General features: G+C 39.6%; 2 protein-coding genes across 8 annotated transcripts in view; one reads left to right on the top strand and one right to left on the bottom strand.

The window, feature by feature from the left end:
* Positions 1-2,017, bottom strand: part of LRRC40 (leucine rich repeat containing 40) — a 64,885-nt gene extending 62,868 nt beyond the window's left edge. The window contains exon 1 of the mRNA XM_010358666.2: positions 1,736-2,017. Coding sequence (XP_010356968.2) covers positions 1,736-1,886 — 151 coding nt within the window. The 5' untranslated portion in view covers positions 1,887-2,017. The remainder of the gene's footprint in view (positions 1-1,735) is intronic.
* Positions 2,016-13,935, top strand: part of SRSF11 (serine and arginine rich splicing factor 11) — a 47,573-nt gene continuing 35,653 nt past the window's right edge. For 4 of the 7 annotated variants that reach the window (XM_010358662.2, XM_010358661.2, XM_030912713.1 and 1 more), the window contains exon 1: positions 2,016-2,126. The gene's annotated coding sequence lies outside the window, so the exon portion shown is untranslated. Of the gene's footprint in view, positions 2,127-13,245; positions 13,261-13,935 lie in introns of those variants that run through there. The other 3 variants (XM_030912712.1, XM_030912711.1, XM_010358665.2) reach the window with 2 other exon arrangements.

The following is a 13,935-nucleotide window of genomic DNA, read 5'->3' as shown; positions in this document are numbered from 1 at the left end:
CCAGACAGGGAAAGACCTTCTATATTATAGTAACAGGGATTCCTTTTTTATATATAAGCTACAAATACCATGAGTTTCTCCCATTTATATTTTTCCCTCCTATGAAATACTGTTTATTCACTCATTTAAAATCATTTTATGTACCAGGTAAGTGTTAGGTTCTGGTTATACAACAATAGCCTAAGCAGTTCTAATCCATATCATCACGGACCTAAGAGTCAGAATCCATGTGCTCTCTTAAAGTTTAACAGACTAAACCACCTGAGTCTAGTCAATAAGTACATTCCAGTACACCACTTATGATTTGAGAATACTCATTCACTTACTGATTGCTTCCACAATATTTAATAAGACTCTACTATGTACCAAGCACTATTTTCAGTGATAGAAATACAACAAAGCACAAAACAAAGCTCACTAACTTCATGGTATTAATCTTTTGGTTGGAGGGCAGAGAAGACAAAAAACATAAATGATATAAATTCTAATAGTGATAAATACTGTTAAAAAATTAGGTAAGAGAACAGAGTGTTAGCATGATAGTTAGGTATGCAAGTTTAGAGAAAAATGTTTCAGGCTTTGGGGAAACCAAGTATATATATATACTTGGCATATATATATACAAGTATATATATATACTTTGTGGCATCTATCCTGATCTTCAACTCAGAAAATATACTCATTATTCCTTGTAATTAGGACTCTGCACAGTTGCATACAGAAGAGCGTCTCGGCAGGGAACAGTGCAGTTTCACAAAGGGGCCGATAAAATACATAATTTTGGCTTTGGTAATTGCCCTTGAAGATTAAAATAAATAATATATATATATGCACAACTGTAGTTTGAAAATGCATATGTTCCCATTGATCAAAAACTCTTTTAGGTGGAGTAGGGATTCTATGTCATATGTCCTTTCATTTATTCAGCAAGCATTTGCTTGCCTAATCTACTTTATACATGTCACAATAAGAAAGCAATCATTAGAAGGAAAATGGAAAGTTTTAATCGGTCTTAAAACCTAAATATAAACGAAGAAAAACATTACAGGAAGAATGCTCTAGTTCTCCATCTCTCCATTCCCCTCCCTCTCCCTCTTACATACACACGACAATCAGAAGAGCATCTGACCATTCATTCATGATATCCAGATTTGTGCTTGTTGGTCTTTAACAGGTTTCTCAAGATGTCCCCACATTCAAACACTCTGTGTGGCATCTATCCTGATCTTCAACTCAGAAAATATACTCATTATTCCTTGTAATTAGGACTCTGCACAGTTGCATACAGAAGAGCGTCTCGGCAGGGAACAGTGCAGTTTCACAAAGGGGCCGATAAAATACATAATTTTGGCTTTGGTAATTGCCCTTGAAGATTAAAATAAGAGGAGGAAAATAAGAGCCAAAGAAACAAAAGATTTGCCCGTGATTTGATAGCTAGTTTCGTCACATATTATGTTGCTCATCCCACAGAATGTGAGAATCCCAGAAAGCGCCCCGTTTAAATTTAGACCGTATTTTTAGCAGCGTCCCTTTAACAGAGATTGCGGGAACCTGGGAAGGAATTGAACTGGGCTGACCAAACCGGTCGAAATGAGCACAGGGATTACATCAGAGCACAGAAATTCTGGCTAGCAATCTGAGAAAGCGGCCAAAGCCAGCCCAGAGAAAAGGGAGGTTTCCTGGGCCAAAGGCTTTCTGACAGGAGACACAATAGGATGGTACCTCTGGGTCTTACCTTCACTGAGGTTTCTACCCGACAGGTTTAACTGGCCGCTCTTCCTCGCTGCCTTCAATAGCCCTTGGGGTACCGAGGTACCGCAGTCTCTTCCAGCGGCTTTGAAACCAGCGCGGGGATCCTGCCCCGCTATCCGCTTCAGGCGCGACATGTTCAAAGTCCTAAGTCCGGAAGCTGCAGCCCCGCCCGTGACGCTTAAAGGTGGCGCCGCTGGGATGCCACGCCCCTTTCGTGAGCGCGCGCTCTGTGCGCCTGGCTCGCGGACTCGCGCTGGGCCTTCACTCTCTGAGGCGCAGTCCAGATGTCGTCAGCACCAGCGCCTGGGCCGGCGGACAGAGAAGCCCTTTCCGTTGCCGGTGCCGGCGTAGCGTCCTGGAATTACTTCGCTCAAGTAAGTGCGTTTGACAGGCTTAAGAGGGGTTTTTGGGTTTATTGTTTAAACTGTTACTGCGACTCCACCCTTCTCCTCCGTGCTTCCACCGTGGCAAGGGTGTCGGGAAAGATAACCCTCTCTTCTCCCCTCTCCTAGTCTGAACGTGGGCCTGGACTAAAAACTTGAGATCTGGGCGCGGCCGGCAGCCTTTCTGGACCCCAGCCTGTGTTTGTCGCTTGTGGTGGTGGCGCCAGACCTCCGGCGTACGGAGTAAAACAAATTTTCTGTTCTTAGGGCCTGTACTCTGACACCATTCTCGTTGTATTGAGGGTATATAGCCCACCCAGCAAAGGAGGTAATGTGAAGTGGAAGAACTGGCAACATAGAAGACAAAAACAAAAATCCTTAAAATGTAGTAAATGTTCTCTGTATCAGACAGTTTAGGGAGACAGGTAGTGGTACAAGCTTTAGTGAAGCTCAAGACAACTTGGATTTTTGAGCCCCCAAAAGGCAAGTTCAAATCTCAGCTGCTTCTTTACTTTAGAAACTGTTAACTTTAGGCAGTTTACTCAACCGCTTTTAAAGCTCATTCCTCTTTTTCATTACTTTGGGGATAATTCCTAGCGCATAAGGTTTTTGAAATAAGTGAAGATAAAAACTTGAATCTTGAGCTCTTGGTAAGTCCGGAATAATAGCAAATGAAAATTTTGTTCAATAAGTCGGTGTTTCCTAGGAAATTAAAGTTTTCATCTGAAATGTACAACTTATTGATTCATTCAACAAGTAATTATTACGTTTCATCCTACCTAGTATGTACTATCCTGGGTGCTAGACTTTTCTTTTTTTTTTTTTTTTTTTTTTTTTTTTGAGACGGAGTCTCGCTCTGTCACCCAGGCTGGAGTACAGGGGCCAGATCTCAGCTCACTGCAAGCTCCGCCTCCCGGGTTCACGCCATTCTCCTGCCTCAGCCTCCGGAGTAGCTGGGACTACAGGCGCCGGCCACCTCGCCCAGCTAGGTTTTTGTATTTTTTTAGTAGAGACGAGGGTTCACCGTGTTCGCCAGGATGGTCTCGATCTCCTGACCTCGTGATCCGCCCGTCTCGGCCTCCCAAAGTGCTGGGATTACAGGCTTGAGCCACCGCGCCGAGCCTAGACTTTTCTTTTGCCTGAAATGATTTTGTTTTAAAAGCGTATGCCGGGGAATACCATTCTAACCCCCATCAAGTCTACTGAGGATTGGTAGAATAGTTGAAAGCTAGGATGAAGTCCCTTTGACAAATTCTTCATCACGCACTTTTACCTGAGTCCAGGTTATTGCTACCTGTAAAATTCGGTTTTTAGCTCTACCCTTTTTGTTCTTAGTTCTGTAGAGTCTTTTACAGTAATATCGAACAAGAGAAAGTTACCAATAGTTGTTACCCTGCAAAAAAAGCAAAGAGTGTTTTTTGTCTTGATTTTTTTTTTTTTTTTTTTTTTTTTTGGAGACAAAGTCTCGTTCTATCGCCTAAGCTGAATTGCAGTAGCGTGATCCCGGCTCACCGCAACCTCCACCTCCCAAGTTCAAGTAATTCTCCTGCCGCATTCTCTCCAGCAGTAGGGATTATAACCGCGCACCACCATGCATGGCTAATTTTTGTATTTTTTAGTAGAAGCGGAGTTTCGCCATGTTGGTCAGGCTGGTCTCGAACTCCCGGCCTCAAGCGATCCGCCCAGTTCGGCCTCCCGAAGTGCTGGGATTACAGGTGTCAGCCACTGTACCCAGCCTGAGTTTTAAAGGAAAACGACCATAGCAGCTTTTGCAAGGTTATTAATGAGGTCCCTGGTCAACTTGCCTTCACAGTAATGGTAATAGCTGCCTTATTGGGCCCATACCAAGCTCAGTGCTAATAATACCTCTATTTGCTATTTCTTATTTAACACAGTGACTAATTTTGCAGATGAGGAAATTGAGGCTAAAAGGGGTAAAGAAACTTTCCCAAGCTCACAAGTTTCTCTGAATAGCACAACCAGGAATTTTAACCTAGATCTGTTTCCAAAACCTTTTTAATCACCATGACTTGCCTAGTGGCTGTTCATAATTCCCAACTTGCTTTTTTTTTTTTTAATCCTGCAGTCATAGTAAGAGACATTTCAGTTGTTTTTAAGAAGATTTATTTATTAAAGAACCACCTTTTTCTCTTTTGTAGGAAGTAACAACCTACCTTTGGGGAAGTAACAACCCACCTTTGGAGAATTGAATTGCTCGAGTACAAAATTTTACAGTCACCACGCCTCCCCCTACAGTAGATTCTTCTTTGGTTCTTTTTTTTTTTAAGAGACCAGGTCTCACTCTGTCACCCATGATGAAGTACCATGGTGTGATCACAGCTCACTGCAACCTCGAAATCCTGGGCTCAAGCGGTCCTCCCACCTCAGCTTCCTGAGTAGCCATCACACCACCATGCCCAGCTAATGGTTTTTTTTTTTGTAGAAACGAGTGTGTGTTGCCAAGGTTGGTCTTGAACTCCTGGCTTCAAGCTATCCTTCCATCTAGGGCCTTCCAGAGCACTGGGACTATAGGCATGAGCTGCCTCAAGCAATCCTTCCATCTAGGGCCTTCCAAAGCACTGGGATTATAGGCATGAGCGGCCACACCCTGCCTAGTTCAATTTATTAAAAAATATTTCATTATTGACATTTAATGATACTGTATTAAAACATTGTTTCATCTTGTATAAGGAAAGTATATTCTGTTAATGGCAAAGAGTAATTCTGAAAAAAAAATCCCGGTGGCCATATGCTTGTGGTAAACTCTAATAGATATAAACTGACATATGTAAGAATGTACTAGTTACTGTAATACAATGTGTGGTGTGTGCTGCGTGTGTGTGCATGTGTGTGTGTGAGAGAGAGAAAGAGATGGAGTCTCGCTCTGTCACCCAGACTGGAGTGAATGGCTCAATCTTGGTCACTGCAACCTCCACCTCTCGGCTTCAAGTGATTTCTCGTGCCTCAGCCTCCCAAGAAGCTGGTATTACAGGTATGTGCCATCACACCTGGCTTATATTTGTGTATTTTTTTAGTAGAGGCGGGGTCTCACCATGTTGGCCAGACTGGTCTCAAACTCCTGGCCTCATGTGATCCACCTGCCTCGCCCTCCCAAATTGATGGGATTACAGGTGTGAGCCACCGCACCCAGCCTGCTATGTTGTATTTATGTAGTAAGTGCAGATTGAGCAAGTTACAGTGAAAATTATTACCTCATGCAATAGGGAAAATAACATGTTTTGTCTCAAATTGACGAAAACTGAAAGCTAATCAACTTCAATTGAGCTTCTTTATGAAAAAGTAGTTATAAATACTTATATGAGAATTAACTCCATTTCAGTTGTTTTAAGGAGAATACATTGAAAGCAAAAATTCTAACTCTTTTCCAACACTGGCATTTAAATCAAAGTATTTGCTTTTTTAGAAAAATTGGCTTTATATACATTACCAAAATAATATGAAATGAATGTCTCCTGTGTCGAAGCTGCAGACTACTGCACAGCTACCTTTTGGAATGGAATTGTCTAGCTAGTATTTATCATATTCATTTTATTTATGTGATGAAAGCCTTCCCTCTTCAAACTTCTTTGCTAAATGCAAAAAGAAACTGAAGAAACCAAATTTATGTTAAACCTAAAAATCACATTGGCCAAAGGGTACTGTTTCGTTTCATAACAGAAAGTAAGACTGTTATCAAAGTATAGCGCAGCTTGTCTCTACCATTAAAATTTATAAAGACATAGATAAAAAGTACAATTGATGGGATGAATTATTGAAGTCTGAAATTATAGTAAAAGTAAATTGAGTTAATTTGTGCAGATTTGCAAGCACATTTGTTTATAAAATGGAGTCAAGTAAGAGCAAAGTGTATTTGTTTAGCAGACATTCTAGGAAGTTTCTTTTTGTGTAAAGTAACAAATTTAGCCTATTTCAAATTGTATTATGTTTATCTTTCAGAATATTGCCTTATCTGTGGGGGCTGCTATCTTATGGTAAAAGTTATTTATTGAGAGAACATTTTAGCTTTCTTTAAAAATTTAGACTTGCAATTTCACATTTGTTTTCTCTTCAGGCCTATCATTCATTGCCAACTTTAAAAGTAGTTAGGAAAGGACATTCTTTTTTGTTTGTTTTGCCTTTTGTTCTGAGACAGAGTCTCACTGTGTTGCCCAGGCTTACTGCAGGTTTGACCTCCCTGGCTCAAGGGATCCTCGCACCTCAGCCTCACAACTAGCTGGGACTACAGGCACCTCACTTTTTTTTTTTTTTTTTTTTTTTGGTAGAGATGAAGTTTTGCCATATTGCCCAGGCTGTTCTCAAACTCCTGGGTTCAAGCAGCCCACCTGCCTTGGCCTCCCAAAGTGTTGGAATTACAGGCATGAGCCACGATGCCTGGCCAAGAGGACATTCTTTTCTTTTCAGTGAAGGCAGTACATATTTTGCATTTTATTGATAGTTTCAAATGTGGCTTTGAAATTTGTATTATGTTGTTATTAGAGTCGTATATGGTCATTTTTTCTAATGGAGAAAGTGCATTGTCTTTGGAATAATGCATTTGTATATTCTTTGTTTTCTCTGCTTCTCTTATATACTTTTGAATCGTGAAACAGCTTGCTCTAGGAGATTTAATATTTGATTCTAATATTTTCTGTCCCCCCCCCCGCCCTTTTTTTTCCCCCAAGATAGAGTTTCACTTTGTCACCCAGGCTGGAGTGCAGAGCTTACTGCAGCCTCAAACTCATGGGTTCAGGTGATCCTCCCGCCTCAACCTCCACCCCATGCCCCCCAGTAGCTGCGACTGTAGGCTCATACCACCACGTCCAGCTAATTGTTTAATGTTTTATAGAGACAGGATCTCCCCATATTGCCCAGACTGCTCTCAACTCCCAGGCTCAAGCAATCCTCCCACCTCAACCTTCCAAAGTGCTGGGATTGGCCAGGTACGGTGGCTCATGCCTGTAATTCCAGCACTTTGGGAGGCGAAAGCAGGCAGATCCCATGAATTCAGGAGTTCGAGACCAGCCTGGGCAACATCTTGAAACGCTGTCTCTACAAAAAATACAAAAATTAACTGGGCGTGGTATGGCATGCACTTGTGATCCCAGCTACTCGGGAGGCTGAGGTAGGAGGATGGCTTGACCCCAAAAGGTAGAAGTTGCAGTGAGCTAAAATTGCTCCACTGTACTCCAGCCTGGGCAACAGAGCGAGACCCTGAGGGGCTGAAATTACAGGTATGAGCCACCACACCCAGCTCTCTCTATTTTCAACACAAAAAAATTTTAATCCCCAGATTTAGGAAAAATTTTTTTTCCTCTTATATGAGGGCTTTTTTTAAATGTTAGTTTTATTTACTTGAATGTGGAAGAATTAGTAAAAAAAAAAATTATCAAAAATGCTTTTAATTTGGGGGTTTTCCAGTTTATTTCATATATTATAAAAAGAAACAAACAAGGGTGGTGGTAAACCAATCCTGCTTATGTCATTTTCAAAAAAGCACTATAATACTGAGATGTGTTTATTGGTTGTTTTTAAATCAGCTGGAAGTGTTTCCTATTATTCACAGTGATTATTACTCCTAACCTTTAAAAGCTAGTGCAGTATTCTTGCTCTGTTTTCCAAGATTAATGTGTTCTCTGACTTAAAGTCTCAGATTTTGTATTAATTGTATGGATTTTATGTTTTTTTTTTTTTTTTTTTTTTGGCTTTAAACTAGTAAAGTAATACACAAGTAAAGTTAGGGCACCAAACACTATCTTTATGTTAACACATACACTACTGAGTAAGTCTGTTTTAAAAACAATTTCAATGAAAATCCACGATTTTAAAATTTTACTTTTTATCCACCCCCTCCCCACCCACAATTTTGTTCAATTGGATTCTGCTTGCAATTTCATTTACTTTAAAAAGGGAGATACAGTAAATGTTTATAATTGGCAAATACAGTTTATACAGCAAAGCTTGCCTACAGTTTTAATAAGACACAATATGGTCTCTGAGACTTTATCCTTAAACATCAACTTAAGGAGAAAAATCTGAATAATTTGGTAGTTTGTTAACAATCACAATCAATAGATTGTTAATTTAAAATTTGATACTTAGATTTCTAGACCACATATTTATACTCACAATTTGGTAAGTGCTAGTTTAGCTTTCAGAATACCTTCAAGACTGCTCACAATTTTTTTTCTACTTGAGGTTGTTTTTTTTCCATCGTTTGCAATATCACAGTTACATATACTTAAATATTTTAAAGGTATGCATCATTGGAGTGTTGAAATACTAGTGGACATTTAAATACTTGGTACCTATGATGCAAATCTGTGAACCCAGCCATCATCATTCTAGAGGTACATGTTTTTCACTCAACACTAAATTTATCAGCCATCAATACAACTTTATGGCCATCTTAGAGGTGCTGACATTTTTGCTTTTCTTTTTAACTCATTTCCTAGAAATATTACATCTCTACCATCTCATCCCTCCCCTAAAATAATTACTTAATCATTATCTCCAAGTGCTTTAGACTTCAGCCTGAGCTAATTGTGGCTTGAAACTAACAACAGTTTATTGTTTCAAGTGCCTGGGGTGGCAATTGGGGGAAAGAAACATGGCCCTTAAAAACTGCTTACTGTACTTTATTTTTAGGAACTAAAATTGTTTAATTTTAGTAAAATTGTGAGTAGTATTTTACTTTTTAAAAATTTATGCTTTGGTTATTTGATAGTTTTTTTGTTCTGACCCATGTCACGGCACTTTTAATTAATTAATATTTATTTATTTATTTATTTATTTATTTTTGAGATGCAGTCTCACTCTGTCACCAAGGCTGGAGTGCAGTGATGAGATCTTGACTCACTGCAACCTCCACCTCCTGGCTTCAAGCGATTCTCCTCCCTCAGCCTCCCAAGTAGCTGGGATTATAGGCACACACCACCACACCCGGCTAATTTTTGTATTTTTAGTAGAGTAATTTTGTATTTTTGGGGTTTTGCCATGTTGGCCAGGCTGGTCTCGAATTCCTGACCTCAGGTAATCCACCCACCTTGGCCTCCCAAAGTGTTGGAATTACATGTGTGAGCCATTATGCCTGATTTTAATTTAATATTAATCAAAGATAGGTGCAATTGTTTTGTGTCTTTTTATATTGGTGTCATGTTTGCATTGCAGTAGCCTATTTAAAGAGACGGGGCATCTAATAATGGTATAATTCTTATCTTTACTATAACTTAACTGTTTATAGGGTATGTTCTTATCAATTTAATTTTGACAATAATGCTGTAAAGTAAGACAAGTATTACTGTTGTTAGTCATCAATTGAAAAGATAAGGAGGCCGGGCGCGGTGGCTCAAGCCTGTAATCCCAGCACTTTGGGAGGCCGAGACGGGTGGATCACGAGGTCAGGAGATCGAGACCATCCTGGTCTACACGGTGAAACCCCGTCTCTACTTAAAAAAAAATACAAAAAATCTAGCCGGGCGAGGTGGCGGGCGCCTGTAGTCCCAGCTACTCGGAGGCTGAGGCAGGAGAATGGCGTAAACCCGGGAGGCGGAGCTTGCAGTGAGCTGAGATCGCGCCACTGCACTCCAGCCTGGGCGACAGAGCGAGACTCCGTCTCAAAAAAAAAAAAAAAGAAAAAAGAAAAGATGAGGAAAGCCAAGTGTGGTGGCTTATGCCTGTAATCCCAGCACTTTGGGATGCCCCGGTGGGAGTTCAAGACCAGCCTGGGCAACATAGGGAGACCCTGTCTGAACAAAAGTTTAAAATATTAGCTGGGTGTGGTGGCGTGAGCCTATAGTCCCAGCTACTGGAGGGGTGGGGGTAAGGGGCTGAGGTAGGAGAATCACTTGAACCCATAAGTTTGAGGCTGCTGTGAGCTCTGCACTTCAGCCTAGGTGACAGAACAAGACCCTGTCTCAAAAAAAAAAATTAAAAAGAAAAGATGAGGAAATTGGAGAGTTGGAAACTGACTTTCCTATAATGACATGTAACATTTGTTGGGTGCCTATGTGTTGGGCACGCTGCTGAGTGCTTTGTATTCATATTTTTAATCTTAGAACTTCAAATGGCATCATTATCCCCATTTTTCACATAAAGGACACATTAGCTCATGTGGCTAATTAGAGGAAGTATTTATTACAGTAGATGAGAACACACATAGGGGAGTAGAATTAGGGAGTAGAATAGAAGCCGCTTATGTTTTTTACAGTCAGATAGTTTGAGTATTTAGCATTAAACTTATTGCTTTATAATTTTTAACATGCACAAAAAAACCTATTTTAAAATGTGAAATCTAAACAAGAAACTGTTCTCACTATGTAAACTAACTCTCCTGAGTTATATCTTTCATGTGAGTTTAAATTTTTCTGGATTTATTATGAGAAGACATAGTAGGAGACAGTACAACATAGTGGAAATACAGGCTTTGGCGTGAGATGTAGTACCTGGTTTGGTTTTTTTAATCCCTGCTCTACTATTACCTGCTTTATATGTTAGACAAGTTGCTTAACTTTTCTAAGCCTTAGTTTCTTTATTTGTAGAATAGTCATTATAATAGTAATTTATTCTAAGCATTTGTATTAGTAGTCTCACTTATTATCCTCATAACAACCCCAATGAGGTGGGCATTATTATTACACTCTTAGTTTAAATAAGGAAATTGAAGCACCAAGTAATGAGCTGAAGTTCATACAATTATCTTAATTGGTAGAGCCCCTTCAGGTTGACTCTAGGGCCTGCATTATTAATCACTCCAGCACCTTTTAAGTGTTATGAGGATTGAAGGTCGTTTTAAAAGCATTCAATTAATGTAATTCAGCCTTATTAATGAAATGTACTGATTTGAGTACACTTTCATTTTTTTTTCCAGTTTTAAGTAAGTCTTTAAAAATAATTTTCCTCCATGAAGAGAAAGTTAATTTTACTGCATGGGGGAAAAAAACCATAAAAGGTCAAATGGTGCATGTGTTTAATTCCTTGATTACGAAAAGCTAGTATTAAAATGCATGAAACTTAGAGGTAAAGATACATATAACTCTACTGGATATTTTCTTTCATTGAAGTTTTTTTTATTTTTTAAGATTGTGAAGCATTCCTTCCAATGTCTTTTTGTCAGTTAAGACTCCAAAAGAATCTTTTATAACATAGAAGATAGTATTGAGTAATCAGTGTCTGGAGCTTCCCCAGCCAAATGTTTCTTTTGAGCTGATTAAATAAAAAAGCCAAGCAAATCTGTACAAATAAACTGATTCTGATTTTCCAAGCAATACATGTGCACTATAGCTGAGAATACTGTGCATACGATGCAAGCAACAGTACCTTAATTCTCTACTACTTTTTCCCTCTATGTTAATCATAAAACAAAGCTGTGAAAAATGGTCACAGATAGATTTTTACCTATAATTTTAGGGTGTTCACAGACCCTGCTCTGTCAATTTAAAAACATACATACAAAATCCTTGCTATTGGAAGACAATATATATTAAACGATATGAAAGAAGTATTTGAAAATAAACATAGTTAAACTTTTTTTCTGTCCTGGTATGTGTGTCCATGTGTTCTTTTGTCTGTCAGTCAGTCCCCTAGTGCTAACTCATCCTTATCCTCTCCCCTTCATTTAGATGAAGAAGAAATGGGAGCATGGGATTTACAATTTGATTTTTAAATACATCTGCAGATAAATTTTTTTTTTTTTTTTTTTTTTTTTTTGAGGCAGAGTCTTGCCCTGTTGCCTAGGCTGGAATGCAATGGCACAATCTCAGCTTACTGCAGCCTCTGCCTCCTGGGTTCAAGCGATTCTCCTGCCTCACCCTCCAAATAGCTGAGACTACAGTTGCACACCACCATGCTCAGCTAATTATTTTTAGTAGAGGCCGGGTTTTGTCATTTTGGCCACGCTAGTCACTCCTGGCCTAAAGTGATCCGCTCACCTTGGGCTCCCAAAGTGCTGGGATTATAGGCATGAGCCACCGTTCCTGGCCTGCAGATAAGTTTTTTAAAACTTACGGATTTGTAACCAGCAATTTATTTCCTAGGTTTTTCTTATTGCTCTCTATAGCCAAAGGGAAAAAAAAAATTATAGCCAAATACTTTGAGAATTTGCTCAACCAAATTTCCCTCTAAATGAAACAAATACATTACCATCTTCATTCACAAAGCCTTTACTGCAGGCATTCCCTTAATATACTTTAGTGATAAACCATCTGCCTTACAAGAGTTGAGCAGATTGTATGAGGCATTTGTAAAGTTTCTAGCACATAGGTGATGGTAGATTTTTGTTTAATGCTGGACTTGTTCCAGTATAATATTGTTAGGTATCGGAAACCCAAAGACTGATAAATTGACTTTTCCAGCCTCAAAAAATGTATTTGCTTGGGGTAGAGGGAAGAGCTGTTTAACAACTAATTTCATAAAAGTCCTGTTGCTTGTGGCGATTTGCAAAATTGTGTTAATTGGAAGGACTCCACCGTCTTTTCCATTAGTGTGAACAAAAGTGGCTAACAAAAAGTGGTTTGATTTATCTAACTGGAAACAAGGTGTCCAGTGGGTAGAGGGATTATGCATACCTGTGTCTGCTCTTTTTTTTTTTTTTCTTTTGAGACAGAATTTCGCTCTTGTTGCCCCAGGCTGGAGTGCAGTGGCACAATCTTGGGTCACCACAACCTCCACCTCCTGGGTTCAAGCAGTTCTCCCTCCTCAGCCTCCCAAGTAGCTGGGATTACAGGCATGCGCCACGAGGCCTGGCTGATTTTGTATTTTTAGTAGAGACGGGGTTTCTCCATGTTGGTCAGTCTCATCTCAAACTCAACCTCAGCCTCCCAAAGTGATGGGATTACAGGCGTGAGCCACCGCGCGTGGCCTGTCTGCTCTCTTTTATCTGAAAGACCTTCCATCTAAATACAAAGATCTTTTTAGAAGCTTGAGATGGGAAAGAACTAAAGCTTGTTCATTAGGACTAAGAGGATTAGTATTGTTTTAAGGATGTGTACAAAGACTCATTGTCTAATATTGTTTGACATGTTTTCCTGCCAATATCAAGCACCAGTTAATTTTTTTTTTTTTTTCAGTGTGGCAGTAGTGGTTCCCTACCTGTCTTACCTGTGAATCTTCAAAGTATTTTGGGGAACCTGTAAGTTATTTCCTGTGTTTCAAAAGCCTATCAGAAATCATGCACTTTTCCATAATGTAACTTTATAGGCCAAATGATAGGTTATTTAACTTTTTTTTTTTCTTTTGAGATAGGGTCTCACTCTGTCACCCAGACTGGAGTACAGTGTCACGATCTCAGCTTACTGCATCTTTGACCTCCCAGGCTCAGGTGATCCTCCACTTCAGCCTCCCAAGTAATTGGGACCACAGGTGCACACCACTACACCCAGCTACCTTTTTTGTATTTTTTTGTAGAGATGGGGTTTCTCTGCGTTCCCAGGCTGGTCTCAAACAACTGGGCTCAAGCAATCCACCCACCTCTGCCTCCCAAAGTGCTGGGATTACAGGCATGAGCCACCATACCCAGCTGCATTAACTCATAATAAAATTGATGATAATGATCTTTATATATAACTAGAAGCTTTCCCTTACTTATATCCAAAGATGAGCTAATTGAACCTTCTCTGTGCATACTTCCTTCACTTCGCTTTCCACATGACAAGATTTCTAAGTCTGTCTCTGAAATATAAACTGGAAAGCATTCACTTCACAAAAAGTGGTCTTCTTTTCTTGAAAGCTTCAAACTTGTTCGTATCCTTAGGGTCTAATTTGTTATTTCTTCTGTCTCGAATACTCTTCCTCCAGAAAATCAAAT

Source organism: Rhinopithecus roxellana, chromosome 12, assembly GCF_007565055.1.
Source record: "Rhinopithecus roxellana isolate Shanxi Qingling chromosome 12, ASM756505v1, whole genome shotgun sequence".
In the NCBI taxonomy this organism is placed as follows: Eukaryota; Metazoa; Chordata; class Mammalia; order Primates; family Cercopithecidae; genus Rhinopithecus; species Rhinopithecus roxellana.
The sequence above is the reverse complement of the archived record's forward strand: the minus strand, read 5'-3'. Positions and strand labels throughout refer to the sequence as shown.